The sequence below is a fragment of the Diospyros lotus genome, chromosome 9 (assembly GCF_014633365.1).
Source record: "Diospyros lotus cultivar Yz01 chromosome 9, ASM1463336v1, whole genome shotgun sequence".
Classification (NCBI taxonomy): domain Eukaryota; kingdom Viridiplantae; phylum Streptophyta; class Magnoliopsida; order Ericales; family Ebenaceae; genus Diospyros; species Diospyros lotus.
Genome location: NC_068346.1, coordinates 5,551,653 through 5,566,932, shown reverse-complemented (window position 1 = coordinate 5,566,932; position 15,280 = coordinate 5,551,653). Strand labels below are relative to the sequence as shown.

Below are 15,280 nucleotides of genomic sequence, written 5' to 3'. Positions count from 1 at the left end.
GCACCAAGTTGACCAAGTCAGAATAGATTGTTTATAAATCATTTTGGAGAGGAAAGTTTTAAGTAAGCAATAAAGAGCTTTAAGCTGCTCAAGTGAGATTGTACCAGATTATCAAAGACAGTACTCTCAAGTTTCAATTGCACTCCTCCTATGTATACCACATTTCCAAATCATTTTGGAGAGGAAAGTGGAAAGTAAGCAATGAAGAACCTTAAGCTGGTCAAGTGAGATTGTACCAAACCATCAAAGACAGAATCTTAAGTAACCAAATACCACCATGCTCACAAAGAACATTGTTACCTTGCCGTGCATGACATCATCTCTCCATGATCCCTGGAAAACATCCCCATTACTGAAATAAAATGTGCCTAGACCTGATCTCTTGCCATAGCGCCACATGCCATCATAAATGCTCCCATCCTTAAGAGACAGCTGGCCCTGTAAATTATGGGCTCTAATTTCTCCTCAAAAGATGACTAGGCAATACCAGAAAAGGTGCTTTGTGTAGTGTTCCAGGGCCATAGCAAAGTACCTTTCCTTCAGGCAGACCTCCCTGGCAACGCCCTCTATATATCCCTCCTCTGTATTTCATCTCCACCAAAGGGTTCCACTTCTTTTGTGAATCTCGTTCAGCTTCCTGCATTGCAATTAATTAATGAGAGAGAGATCTTTTTAGAGTATAGATCTTTCCAACTCTGTCAATTGCTAAGTTAAAACTGAACTAACAAACTGTCATCACATCACTAATATGCTGATGATGTGATGTTTTATGCACTCTGCCAATTGTGGTTTACTACAAGGCTACAAGCAATTTCTCAGCAAAACCCATGAGAAGTACAAGACACATGCTTGACATATTGCAGTACATGCTCCATCTTTGAACTTAGGAGCATCGCTCCAAAATTATTTAGGTGATCCCCAAATAACTTTTTATACCCTCTCATCTACCTTGCAGAATAACAAAACAACAATCACAACCCTTAATCCCACTAGGTTGGCAGAAGAACAAAAAAAAAAAAAAAAGAATTTATTGGTCTTCACCAAATACTCAATCATCAAGCATCCTGAGGTTCAATTATTACCAAATCTAGAACAAAAAGACAATCAATCAATAGAAATTCTTGGGGGGCAGACAAAACCAAAAGCAACCAACAGTCCCCCCACCACAAAATCCATTCTATGAGGTTGATCCTTTTCTGCTATAAGTGCTCCAAATATAAATTACAAGAGCTTTCAAATTTCATTTAAAATTGATAAAGCAAACTATAATTTCATTAATCCAACAGCACATACAAGTTCTTTAGAAGTTTATCAAAACTAAAGTAACAAGCACAATGCATGAAATATGAACCAAACAGAAAACCATCAGTAAAAATTAAGAAGCAGCAACATTTACCAGCATAGATGCTGCACGAACAGAAAGAACTCCTTGCTTCTTAGACATATCAGTGCAGGTTCCTTTTAATACAGAAGAAGCACTACCATAAAATTCTGAAACAACTTCAGAGGTAGCATCAGATAATGCATTCAAAGACATCCTTGGAGTTGGTCTTTTCATATCATCTCCAGCTATTTTCTCTTGGTGACGAATGTTCTTTAAGATACTGAGACTGTTTTTCAACTCCTCGGATGCTTTTACACCAACTGGAAGTTTGTAGATGCATGGATTGTCAAGTACTGGAGAGGCTCCATGACCACTATCGTGCTCATTGAAGGACTCTGAAATTTGATATTCTTGCCCCAAATTCAATCGAACCAGTGGTTCTCTTTGTAAAGGTGGTACTCCTAGATAATGCATTTTGAACAGGATCATTTGAATGCATTAAACAATGAATATTTCAGATATGTCTTCCATGGACAAATAACTATAATGATTGTGTTTTGATTTAAAAAAAAAAAAAGAACGAATATAATCCTCTTCCTACCTTCAGTATTTAGGCCATACAAGCCAGAAGTGTCAATTGTGCTCTCCAACAATTCAATCTCCTTTTCTTCAGAAATACTATCATCACCCCTATGATAAAAAAATAAAAATCATTATCAGCAATGTGAATCATTTACTGCAATGGAAAAAAGATCTTGATCTAAACTGAAGAAAAAGGGAGTATATTATAGAATAGAACCTCATGCAATACACTTCTTTATCATTGCTGCTCAACAGTGTCTCTAGTTCAGTAGAGTAATTGCCAAAACCTTCAGCCATTGTGTCTGTGGGAGTCATATTTGGCATTTCCCCAGGCTCTGAAGAATGCATCACCTCAGAAAAAGATGAACTTCCAGGCATATTGCTTCCTGAAGTCTCAAGAGATTCATGAGGGTGCCTCCACAAAAGATTGAGAATCGAAGGAAAATGCTGGGCCAATCTAGATAATATGCTACCTCCTTGAGAAGCCTTACGCCTAGTGTGACTGATAATAACATAAAGTTAACATATCAGAGTGAACTAGAAGAAGAAAAGAATTATCTAATGCACATTCATAAGCACCTAGACTTATAGTATTACCAAGAATTAGAAGGCTGAAAAGAGATGTTACATTGACTCTTCTAAATTCTAAGTACACCATTTGACACTTGGTTATGAGATATGTGTTCAACATATTTAGTTGGATATGCATGACTAATGACTATAAGAATATGCCTAAAAGTCTCATCTCTATGTTGGTTATAAACGTAATTGCACCCAAAAATTGTAGGAGTATCTAAGAATTATAAAACTTAGTTGGGTCCTAGTGCCCTCAAACATCAGAATTAGATGAAGAATAAATATAGCAACTTCTAATTAGATAGTCACAAAATTTATTTGCTATAAATGTTACTACTCTGTCTGGTTCCTAGATGGAGAGAATGCCAGCATCCAATAAACAATGCAGTGAAGGCAACCAACACAAAGGAACATAACTAGCAGAATAAAACTTTATTAGTAAGTCTCTTTTATAAACAAGCAATCTTACCCAACAGTAATGACTGTTGCCATTATTAAGTTGGGCTCCATACTGGATTCATGAACTAGGGATATTATGATTTCTCCTGTACATTCAGTAGCTTGGTGAAAAGTATGCAAAAAATCATTCACTTCACTGTTGTCAATAACAGTTGAACTTGCCAGGATGCAGATAAGAACGCCCTCAAAATCCTAAAAATAAACACAAAGCATCAAAAACATCAGAACTGTGTCATAAACTTGTGCACATGCACAGAAAGAAAATAAAACCTAAACATGAGTACCATGACAACAATACTGTTAAATCTCAAGGGTATAATACACACATTTTGATGATAATGTTGTAACCTATCTTTGCATAAAAATTTTAAGTTTGCGTTTCAACATTTTTACCAAAGCCTAAAAATGTCACTTTGGTTGCCAAAGTTACACAGAAATATCGGGTTGCTCTCTAGCCGAGTTTGGTCAACCTAACTCACCTAACTCATATATTCAATTGACTGAAGCTGAACCTTTAGTCGACCCAAGCCTTCTAGAAAGATACGAGTTAGTTTGTTTTTAAAGTTCAGTCGACCAGCTTTAAGTTGAGTTGACCAAAGATTGTCGGGAATCTTAAAATGTCCCATACACCATAGAAGTCTACCTTATGCCTTCTATTCATCTTTTGATCAGTCCTATTCCTTATCCTACTCTCATATATATATTTGTACCTGACCTTGACCAAAATGAGTCAAAAGTTTCTTTTCCCCTTTTGTTTAGGCACACAATGAGACAACCCCTAAAATTGTCTTATTCCTTATTTTGAGGCCATGGATTTCAGATGGCTGCTGAAAGTTTTTTTTTTCTGCAAGTCTTAATTAGTTATGTACCCATTGTCCTCCATCTACCTGATCATTATATTCTCATATCTCTAAACTTTATTAAGAATTTTGCACAAAAAGATGAAATGAGAAATTATATATCATGTCTTGTCTACTATTTTTAAAACTCAATTCATTTCTAGTAAATGTTCTAATTTTGTCCTATCTTGAAAACCATCTCTGCAACATATATTTCACTCTGATTGCCAATTAATGAATGTGTTGCCCTCCGTATAAAGAACCGTACAGATGTTTTTCTCTGCAAAGCTGATAACCCTTCTCTGCAAAGGCTGCATTGTTTTTGAATTTCAAATTTTTGGAGAAAGAGGTTCCAACAGTAATATTTCTCTAAAAATCTAGAAAGAGGGTAGTTCGCTTCATTGAAGACTTCAAAGCATTCAAAGCAAGGAAGAAGTGCATTCAAGTCGCTGGAGCTTGCTGTTTGTATACACCGTCTTCTTTGTGTTTTTATTGCTCTCCAAAGTTGCGTAGGTTAGTTGTATTTACTCACTAGTAGTGGGAGGGGTCATTTTGCTAGCCTGTGCTAGTGTCCTTGCATTTGAAGGGATTGAAAAGGTTCTAGCTCCTACCAAAAGCTAGGGTTCTTTATTGACATAGTGAAACCCTCAAGCATAGTCTTGATGAGAGAGGACGCAGGCTCTCAAAGCTGAACCTCTATAAATATTTTGTGTTACTTGTGCTTGTTTCTTGCTCAATTTTGCTATCTTATATGTTTTGCGAGCACATTAAAACTTGGATCATATCACAAAAAATTTTAGATGAACTTAAAGTTTTCAAAAACCCAATTCACAACCCTGGGTTTATTTTTTGGGCAATAAATACACTCTGGAAATTAGAAAATACTAAAGCAAAATAAGCACTAGCAGCTTAGGAGCTATTTGACAAGCTTTAAATTTTTCTATTCAGTTATTAGTATCCATTTCAATTTTTGGGTTCACTTTTCATTTTCATTAAAAAAATCAAAACTTAACATGATAGACAGCTATGGTATATTTTCAGTTTTGCATTTGATTTTTGTTTTTACTTTTGTATTTTATTATCCCAACCCCCTTTGTCACTGTCAACTCCTCGGGTGAGTCACCAACATGCCAGTGATTCCCATGGGAGTCCTGGCAACCCCCCCAAGGCAACTTTCCAACAACCTTGATCGATGATGCTGAGGAGGTGGGGGAAGGGAAAGGATGAAAACAAATTTTTTATTGTTTTCAAAATTTTGAACAATTCTTGGAAACAAAAAACAAGTAACCAATCACCATTTTCTATTTCCCTTTTCAAAATAAAGAAAAGGAACCCTACCAAACAGGCCCCCATAAACCACCCAAAAAGAAAAGAAGCATCAAGTGTGTGTCTGTGCATGCATACAAATAAAAACAAAAGAAGTTGTGCAATTAGCAGGCAAACAAATAACTCATGCATCTAATAAATATATTTGTACCTTTAAACCCACACCAAGAAAAGGGCATTTATATATAGCTTGCATGGCTGAAGTTTTAATACTGTGACCAGCTCCAAATCCAATTTTTGCTTCTTTATAGCTTTCCAGAACCTGTACTTGGTTGCATTAGCCATCCATAGATCAAACAAAAGTATAAACCAGAAAATAACAGAATAAAAAGCAATTGAATACAACGGCAGAGATACATTAGGTCCTGTTCCCATAAAAATAGATCCAATTTGACAATATGAAATGGAACTCAACCAAGTAAAAGAATGAAGTAGAGAAAGTTACAAGGCTCACTAATCAATGGGAAAACACGAGACAGTAAAAATAAATAAAACTGCTATGCAGTAAAAACATGGAGGACCAAGGGGAATAGAGAAGCTTCTTCTCGCCTTTATTACTTCTGAAACCTTGAGTTCTTTCATAGTATTCTGCATGGAATAGAGAAGCTTCGTCTTGCTATCCTGTCAACAGACCAAAATAAATAAAGCTGCTACGCAAAAAAAAAAAAAAATGGAGGACCAAGGGCAAGGAACCTAGGGAAACTTACAGATATAAGAATGGAAATGGCATTTATGGTCATCGATATAGCAGTATTAGCAGTCTTTAGTGCCTCGTCTAATGTCACCAGATCTTTTTCTAGAAGTATGTCCGTATCAACCACTGTAGAACAAAGAAAAAGAAATATATGGCTCGAAGGTTAAATGGTCCATCAGCTGCAACAATTAATTACATTATAAACATTGAAACCAAAAGCTTGGGTGAGGATACAGATAAAAATACAAATGCAGATATGAATATGGGAGTGTAATTTGGAGAAAATGATAATATAGATAAGGTCATGATAAAAAAAAAAAAAACCATCATTTTTATTATTGTTTATTAGCTATAATTTATAAGAATAACTTCTAAAAAACACTGTAATATGCTAATACAACGTGCAAGATATTCATAAGAAACACAAAAACAGGGATAATGATAATTCTATCAAGAAAGTAACCTTACTCAACCAGGGGAAAGTCTCCTTTTACCCAAGGAAAAAATGATGAAATTATCCTATTGGCAGTGTACCTATATCCTGGAAGTAAGTCAAAAAAATAAATAAAATAACAATAGCATACACATGTGCAATGTAGGACTTTCCTGATCCTTTTTAACATGATACCACAACGCGCATTGATACGTGGATTGAGAAATTCTTAGAAGAGACAAGAAAGAGCAAATCAAATCTGTCCAAGAAGTCTCTACAGCAATGACATGATTTATGCATTACTTTAAGCTTATTTAGGAAACATGTCCTAACTATCATGCCAGATATTCATCTAACATAAACCAATATTTTGCTCACCAAGAAAAAGATTTGTATACTCCTCCAGTTTATCTACCAAATTGATGACCTGTAAACAGAGAAAAAGACATAAAGAAATTAAACTGGAATAACAAAAAAACAATAGTGATGTAAGAATAATAAAAGAAATGAGAGTAGAGGGGAGAAAAGGAAAAAATTGCAGTTATGAAACACACACACAAAAAAAAAAAAAGACTTAAAGAAAAGTAGAAGAGAATAAGTTCCCAAGATTAACTAAAAGAAAGAGAAAAAATAGGAAAGGGAAGATACAAACCGATCATAACCTTCCAAAGAGATGACTATAATGCATACCCCTTTATAGAATTTGCCTAATAATAATTAATCCTAACTTTAAAATTTACATAAACGAGACCCAAATTAAGCAAACCAAAAACCTAGTTCCTTACTATGGTAACTTGCTCCAGTCTAGAGAACAACATCTTTTTACAGAAATGATATGACAAGTTAAAAAAGACAAATTAAATTTGACAAAGCTGTTCAAAATTAAAATAATTTAAGGTGCCAAACAGGAAATTCTATGTAATACCAACATGACCAAAAGTACTACATTTAGACTTCTAAAAAAACCATAACTTATTGCTATGCAGCATATAACTGAGGAATGGAACCTCTTTGCACTTGCTCAAACAAATGTATATACTAATTTAAGAAAACTAATGATCCTTAAGGTCATGTTTGGTTGGAAGGAATGGAGGACAAGGGAATTGGAACAGGAATGGGATTCCCACAAAATGTTATTTGATTGGTATGAAGGAATGGAATGATCCATTCCCTAAAATTGATGGAAAGGCTTTCCATCACAAAATGTATGGAAAGCCTTCCCATTCCATGAAATGGGTGTTCTGATTATGATTTTACCCTCAAATATTCCTTAAAATTACACATTGCCACATAGATACACCTACCCTAAACCATTTTTCACCTCTCCATCAACCCATTTGGTGTGAAGAATCCCTAGCAAATAGATCCAGCTGCCGCCATCAGCTGCTGCCTGCCGAAAATTGCTGTTAGGTACGTCTTCCTCCTTAAACTTCATCTTTCTCTTTTATTTGATGTTTTTCAACTTTCCGGCACGATTCATTGTCTTCCACAACCAACCGCCATCTCCCTATGGCAATTTAGTTTCACTGCCACTGCCAGAGAATGCCTAAACCATCCCTTTCCTCTGCCACCAGCACAACTGTGACCAACCCCACTCTCTTCCGCCATCATAGATCACTGGAAACCAACATGACCTTTTGTCTCCTCCCCAATAGATCTGGCTGAAAACCATTGTCGCCCACCCCCGTCTCTTGCTCCACCGGCCACCAAGACCATCCATTTCCTCCAAACCAAATATGGCCCAAAACCACCACGAACCACCATGACCAACCCCACTCTCTTCTGCCATCATAGATCACCAGAAACCACCACGACCTTTTGTCTCCTCCCCAATAGATCTGGCTGAAAACCATCATCACCCACCCCTGTCTCTTGCTCCACCGACCACTAGGAGCATCCATCTCCTCCCAAAACCACCACGAATCACCCCTTCCTCCGCTGTCAACACCACCAAGAATCACCCCTTCCTCCGCTGTCGACACCACCACGAATCCTCCCTCCCCTCTCTTTCACTGTAGTAGATCACCAGAAGCCACTGCGACTTCTCGTCTCCTCCCCAACAAATCTAGCCAAAAACCATGATAGGATCTCTAAATCAAAACTATAAAAGTCTCTAACTACAAAGCTATGAACGAACAAAAAGAAACAATTAATGGCCTTCCTTAGTCTGTTGCAAACACGTGAGTTTGTTAATCTCCCCAACTGAATGTGACTCTTTTGCCCATGTGTTTATTTCCTTGATTGCCCCTGCTTCTCCTCCCCTTTTACGTCATTGGTATGTGTGACTAATAGGGGCTCTATCATTACTCCGCCCATGAGATTCACCTTGTCCTCAAGGTGGAACTTAGGAAATTGATGCAGTATCTGATTGTATAGCTCCCACTCCCTTCCATTGGATAAGGATATCAATGTCCCTCAAGTTCTTTCCCGTGACAAGCCTTACCCCTAGTACGAATTCTAGTTCTACCACCATCTCCAGCTCTGCAGTTAACTGGTCGGGAATTTTAGTAGCCTCTTGCAATGCTCTTTCTGCCTTTCGGAGTTGGGAGACATGAAATACAGGATGGATTGCACAAGAGAGTGGTAGAGATAGCTTGTAAGCCACCTTCCCAATCCTTTTCTCCACTGTGAACATCTCCCGAACCAATCTTTCTATCTCATTTTTCTGAATATGGGGGTAACGATAAGGTCTCACACTTATCGAAGTAGTCCCAGGATATAGTGTGATACTGTGGTCACGCCTCCGGAGAGGAGGAAGTCCACATGGCTCCTCGAAAACCTCCCGAAATTCTGCCAACACTTCTCGTAACCCATTAGGTACTTCCACCTTTAGTACCATGAGGTCAACAAACAGACTTCCCAACTCCAAGAGCACACCCTCTCCATTTTCATGAAACGCCTTCATCATCGACTTTAAGGATACCAATGTCTTGCTGAGACTAGGATCACCTTGCAAAGTAATAGCAATGTCCCCCACTTGAAATTTCATAACCAACGATTCCCAATCCACCTGTGTCAACCCAAGGGTGGCTAACCATTTCATTCCAAGAATAACATCTGATCTCCCCAATTCTAACGGCAAGAAATCCACAGCTATTTCCACATTTTGCAACTTCAAAGTCACCCCCTTACATATTCCTGCTCCCTGAACTGCCATACCCAAACCCATGATCACGCCATAGCCACGAATTTGCGTTCGTGACAACCCCAATTTTTACACCAAATTGGCCTCTATAAAATTGTGGGAGGCTCCACTATCAATTAAGACTACCATGTTCAGCCCTCCAATTTTCCCTTCTACCTTCATCATCTATGGTGGGGTTAGGCCTACCACGGAGTTCAACGACAATTCCACCATTTCACCCTCCTTAATCATGTCCTCCAGTTTGTCTGACTTCTTCACTGTCTCCTCCTCTCCCATCATTCCCTCTTCTTCCTTCTCTTCTTCATATATGACCATCACTTGCAACTCCTTGTTCTTACATTTATGCCCAATAGAGTACCTTCTCATCGCAGCGAAAACATAATCCCTTCGCACGCTTTGCTTGCAGCTCACTTTCACTCAATCGTTTGAAGGGTGGGGTGTTCCATTTTCTGGTGGCAAGCGACCTTGAGGGGTTAGTTTGGCTAACTGCTGTAGTTTTGGGATGATTCGAAGGTGGAGACAAGGGAATTCACTGTATATTAGGGGTCAGGGTTGAGGGTGTCGTCACCTTATTTGGGTTGCAACCAAAACGGTTTCCTTGGAGCACTTGATTCTTATCCTCAATCCTCGGGGCCATATCCAAGATATTCTCCAGACTAGCAGGCCTTATCACTTTGATTTCATCCTGTATCCCTGGTTTGAGCCCATTAACGAAACAGAAATGCCCCCCTAATATAGCTTCGAGCATATCATCAATCAGTGATGCTAACATCTCGAAGCAAAGCCAGCAGTCCTTGACGGATCCCCATTGCTGAAGAGCTAGAAATCTCTCCTAAACGGAGCCTTCTTGCGTAGACTGAAACTGATTCCTCAATAGCGCCTTTAGCTCCTCCCAGCTTCTCACTCTCTGCCTCCTTTGTTCCCACTGGAACCACGAAAGAGCTCCTCCTTCAAAACATAGAGCTGCAGACTCCAATTTCTCAATCTCCATCAATTGGTTTACAACAAAGTATCACTCAGCCCTAAAAAACTATCCATCCGGATCATCACCCTCGAAAATCGACATTTCTAAGCGCCTACCGCGTGTCTCCTATCTCCAGATTTCATCAACTCCACTGCCTACTATCATTGTAACACCCCACTTCTCAAGAGGGCGTTACGTAACGTAAAATTCCGAGGATATAAATTTTTTTCCAAATAAAAACCCATCACAATAACCGTTCCCCGAAGATCCCGTTACACCTTCAAAGTATATCAACTATGAATCATCAATAAACTAAGACAAGTTCATCAACTCAATGCGGAAGTTAAATCGAAACCTTAACAGATCATAACCGGAACCACTTTATTTATATTATAAAGTCAACCAACGTTTACATGACGTTCTCAAAATAAACAACATAACTGAAAGGACATAATATAAAACATATTCTAATCGCCGTCACTCCTCGGCAATTCCTTTTCCCTTCGCACCGTTGCCTTCACCTGGAACATTTGAATATTATAGGAACATAATCCAAATTAGATGATGTATCATCTAAGTGAGAGTTCAAAACACATTTTTCATGAATGAATGCAAAACATGAAATAAACCAAAACACCCGGTAAGCTTAAGAGAACCCCAAACGCTTAACCCTACCACGGGAAAAGAGTAATCTCCCTAAAAGCTATGCCATCATACCGACTCGACGACACGATGCGATTCTAGCTTAAGAGAGGCAAGCCAACGCATCTCTCCAGATCGCGCTTTCACTCCAAGCATCCGGGAACCACCATACAATCCCAACTCCAAAATTTCACATGGACCACCTAGTTATCCTAGTGCAACTTCGCTGGTCAAACGGCCTGACACGGAAACCAAGGCAGCTATCCAGACATGCACACCATCATCAAATACCTCTATTATTCTGTCACGCCCTTGGAGAATTACGGCTACACTATCCAGACAACATCCTAGGCTGACATCCCACATGAACAATACAGTATGGACCACTTAGTCGTCCTAGTACAACTTCCCTGACCAAACAGTCTAGCACGGAAATCAAGGTGACTATCCTGACATGCACACTAACATCAAATACCCCTATTATTCCGTCACACCCTTGGAGAATTATGGCTACACTATCCAGACAACATCTTAGGCTGACATTCTATACGAACTCACAAAAACGCAAGACAATGCCAAGTTTCACAATTCAAAGCATCATATAAACAACATTTTATAAAATGCAATGCACAAGTTCAAAACGTTTAGGGATGAACCTCCTTCATAAAAACTAACTGTCACCGGTTACCGTTTCAATGCACAAAACCATTTTGCATGAAATCCACAACACATTTAGATAACACAAATACCAAATTTTAGGGTAAACTACTCACCTCGATGTATTCGGATCGCCTCGATCCTCGTGCACAACCTCGATTTGCGTGCCAAATCACAAGCACTTGAATTTACACTTAACCTCGACCCACAATATTCCCTAAACACCACATTTAATTAAGGAAGCATCAAAATCCATTTTCCTCAATTTTTCTATAATTTCCTCTATTTTCTCCCATTTTTCACATCAAAAATTCCAAAATAATTATTTCCTCAACCATTTCCAAAATATTTCAACACAATAAATTCTAAAATAATTAAAGAAAAATTCTGGAATTAAAATTACCAAAAAGCCCCTGCTCACGCGCTCGACGCGTGTGTTAAAGTGAAGGCTGGCGTGTGAAGCCACGCGCCACCGTCTTCTTCGTTGAACTGACCGCCGACAGTTGCTCCGATGACCACGAAAGTGGTACCCCCTTGAAGCCCACATCCAGTCGATCACGATGCCACCAGTTTCAGGCCGAAAGGCCACCGGAAAACGCCTCGAAAGGCGAGTTGCAGGTTGGCTGTAGCGGTCCGCCTCCAACTCTCGGCCGAGCTTCAAACGGCCTTCAAACGTACTCCAAAATACTTCAAAATGCTCCCAATCTCTTCTCCTTGATGCAAGGATCAAAAGCCCTTTAATCACTCTCAAAAACATCCAAAATCGCGATCGATTTGTGCTTCAAAACTCGAAACTCTCGGCCTCTATTTATACCCAAAAATCGATCACCTCACGGCCAATCAACGGCCAAAGCTTGGTCCCCAAGCCTCCTATCGCCGGATAGCACCTCCCCCAAGCCACCCTCGGCCATCCCATCGCCGGATTCAACCTTCACGTGCGGCGGCCGAAATTCCATTGCGTTCACACTTTGAAGTTTTGCTTAATTGCACTTTAGCCCCCTATTTTCTTCAAATGACTTTTCTGCCCTTTCCATGATACCCCTGACCTATCCAACTATATCACTAAGACCCACAAGATTAGTACTTCTCATTTGATCCTCAAAATTCCTGAAAAATTACCATTTTGACCTCCTTCAGGCAAATTTAGAAAATTGCACTTAGGCTCGATTGATCGTTTTGACCCTAAATCCATTTATTTTAACCCGAAATCACTTAAGGGTTGTTCTATACATAAAATATTGGTCATCAAGACACTCTGTTGATTTTTCGGATGATCCCTACGTCGATTCGGTTTTCTCAGCCCGATCGACAGTTGTACCGAAAACTGTTCCTGATCCAATTTCTTTCATCACCAAAAATCATAACTTAAATCACTCGTTAATACTATACCATTTTCCTTGGCTATCTAGGGTCTGAGGTACTCCCTTTGACTGATTCAATTGCCTAAAGCTGCGTTAGTATATCCTATAGCCTCATTTTTCCAAAAATTCCACTTGTACCCTTCATCAAATATTATTTATAATCTCAAATCATTCCCGGATATTACAATCATGAACCTAACAACTATTATATTCCTTATTATAATATTGTCCTTCCATTGCTCCTAAGAACATGACACCTACTTCGCCACTCCTCCCTCTTGTATCCGGCGACAACTCAGTTGATAAGGAGGAATCCAGAGGTTTGTATTCCCCATCGCACTTTCCCTTTCTCTCTTTTTCCTGCTCTTCCCATTTTTCCATCAAGAGATTGAACTGGTTTAGCATCATCACCATGTTCTTCTCTATATTTTGCACCCTCTGGAATTCCATTTTCATCAATTCCAATCCCTCCTATAGACCCTCCATGCGCCCTTCCATCTGTTGATGGTAATTTTCCAATCTTCCCTCCAGCTCACCCACTCTTTCAGATATGGTCACCCCCATGGATTAATGCTTTGATACCAAAATGATAGGATCTCCAAATCAAAGCTATAGAAGTCTTTGATTACAAAGCTATGCACGAACAAAAAGAAACAATTAATGGCCTATTTAAGAGGGCCTTCTCTCCCAAAACCTTTTCCGAATTCTCTAGCTACCTCTCTCTCTTTTTCCCTACCTTTTACATGTATTCCTTAGTCTGTTGCAATCACGTGAGTTTGTTAATCCACCCAACTGAATGTGACTCTTCTGCCCATGTGTTTATTTCCTTGACTACCCCTGCTTCTCCTCCCCTTTTACGTCGCTGGTATGTGTGACTAACAAGGGCTCTATCAAACCACCCCTCTCCTCCACCATTAAACAATTGTTTTTAATTGAATAAAAATTTATTTTTATTTAGTATTTTTATCTGAAAATGAAAATAAATATTATTTATAAGATGTATTCGATAGTTATATCATGTTTTGAATTAAATAACATGTTTATAAAACTTTTCAATTTTTATAATGTATTCCTGTCACTAATTATTTTTACCATTCCAATTTATCAAAATCAAGGTGTACTAAACTTGCCAATGGAATGGAATGGTCATTACATTCTTGTCCGTACCAAACATGATGATGAAATAGAATAACCATCCAATTTAGTTCCCATTCCCTTCAAAACCATTCCGTCCAACCAAATGTGACCTAAAAGATAGAATAAAGGAAAGGAGATTGGTAATAGCATTGAGTGTAAAACCTAAAACCCATTTACAAAGTTGAGTGTAAATAGTAGAACATAAAATAATGCAAGCCAAATTCATGGCTTTGACATCATGATAAGATGTTGTCGCCCTCCTCTAAATATGTTCATAAAAAGATTTTAGACAAAATAAAAGTGAAGTTAGCAGAATTCCTGTTACATGCTTTCCTTTCTTGATTTATACATGGCAAACCATGAGAAATCAGTTCACATGCAAACCCTACCTCATCTTGGCGCCTTCGTCCTTCAAAGCTGAAGGGCTTGAGAACAATACCAACAATCAATCTATGAGTAGATTTTACTTTCTTAAGAATATCAACCAGTCTGATATAGTCAGAACCATAAGCTGCAGTAATCACCTTAACAAAACAGAAAGACAAAATGAATCACGCATATGTATATACGCATACACATTAAATGCCATCAAATTTGTAAAGAGAACAAAAATGAAACAGTGTCTTCTTTGATATTTCTTTTTTCCAGCATGATGAACTTTCAAGTCTACATCCTACTTATGAGAAAAAAACATCCAACAAATACTGAAGCCAGTAAAATAACAGTGCTTCAGATTATATTTCGTTAAACCATTACATCAAGGTCTTGGGAGAGAACAGACATTAAGAGACACAGACAACAAGGGACCCGAAAAGGACTGGGGAAAAGTGCCAAATATGAAAAGGATAATTTCTGTGTTGACCGAAAACAGCAATTAGGAACTTAGTATCACAAGAATTGACGAAATCAAAAGCCATCTTCATAAAAATGATATAAGCTATCTAAAAATGGGAAAAAAGTATTTTTTAAACTGTCCATTTAGTTTTCCCCAAGTGGATCAGTGCCAGACAGGGAAAAGAAGTAACATGCCTCTTGCTATCATGAGTTCCCCTAATCTCCTTAATAATCAACAAGCTCTCTTCCACAATGAGTGACATGATTGACCCATTAAATCTCTACATTGATTTTCATCAAAATCCAA

General features: G+C 38.4%; 2 protein-coding genes across 12 annotated transcripts in view; one reads left to right on the top strand and one right to left on the bottom strand.

The window, feature by feature from the left end:
* Positions 1–15,280, top strand: part of LOC127809432 (uncharacterized protein At4g15970) — a 66,633-nt gene that overhangs the window by 21,328 nt on the left and 30,025 nt on the right. The window lies entirely within an intron of this gene.
* The window catches only part of LOC127809431 (protein ACCUMULATION AND REPLICATION OF CHLOROPLASTS 3, chloroplastic), a 53,224-nt gene that overhangs the window by 7,969 nt on the left and 29,975 nt on the right, over positions 1–15,280 (bottom strand). For 4 of the 7 annotated variants that reach the window (XM_052348201.1, XM_052348202.1, XM_052348200.1 and 1 more), the window contains exons 4-14: positions 14,529–14,663; positions 6,612–6,660; positions 5,814–5,926; positions 5,656–5,727; positions 5,258–5,368; positions 2,952–3,133; positions 2,124–2,408; positions 1,926–2,014; positions 1,397–1,785; positions 533–637; positions 301–438 (exon numbers count right to left, since the gene is read on the bottom strand). In XM_052348201.1, the coding sequence (XP_052204161.1) occupies positions 301–438; positions 533–637; positions 1,397–1,785; positions 1,926–2,014; positions 2,124–2,408; positions 2,952–3,133; positions 5,258–5,368; positions 5,656–5,727; positions 5,814–5,926; positions 6,612–6,660; positions 14,529–14,663 (1,668 nt within the window). The remainder of the gene's footprint in view (positions 1–300; positions 439–532; positions 638–1,396; positions 1,786–1,925; positions 2,015–2,123; positions 2,409–2,951; positions 3,134–5,257; positions 5,369–5,655; positions 5,728–5,813; positions 5,927–6,611; positions 6,661–14,528; positions 14,664–15,280) is intronic. The other 3 variants (XM_052348204.1, XM_052348207.1, XM_052348203.1) reach the window with 2 other exon arrangements.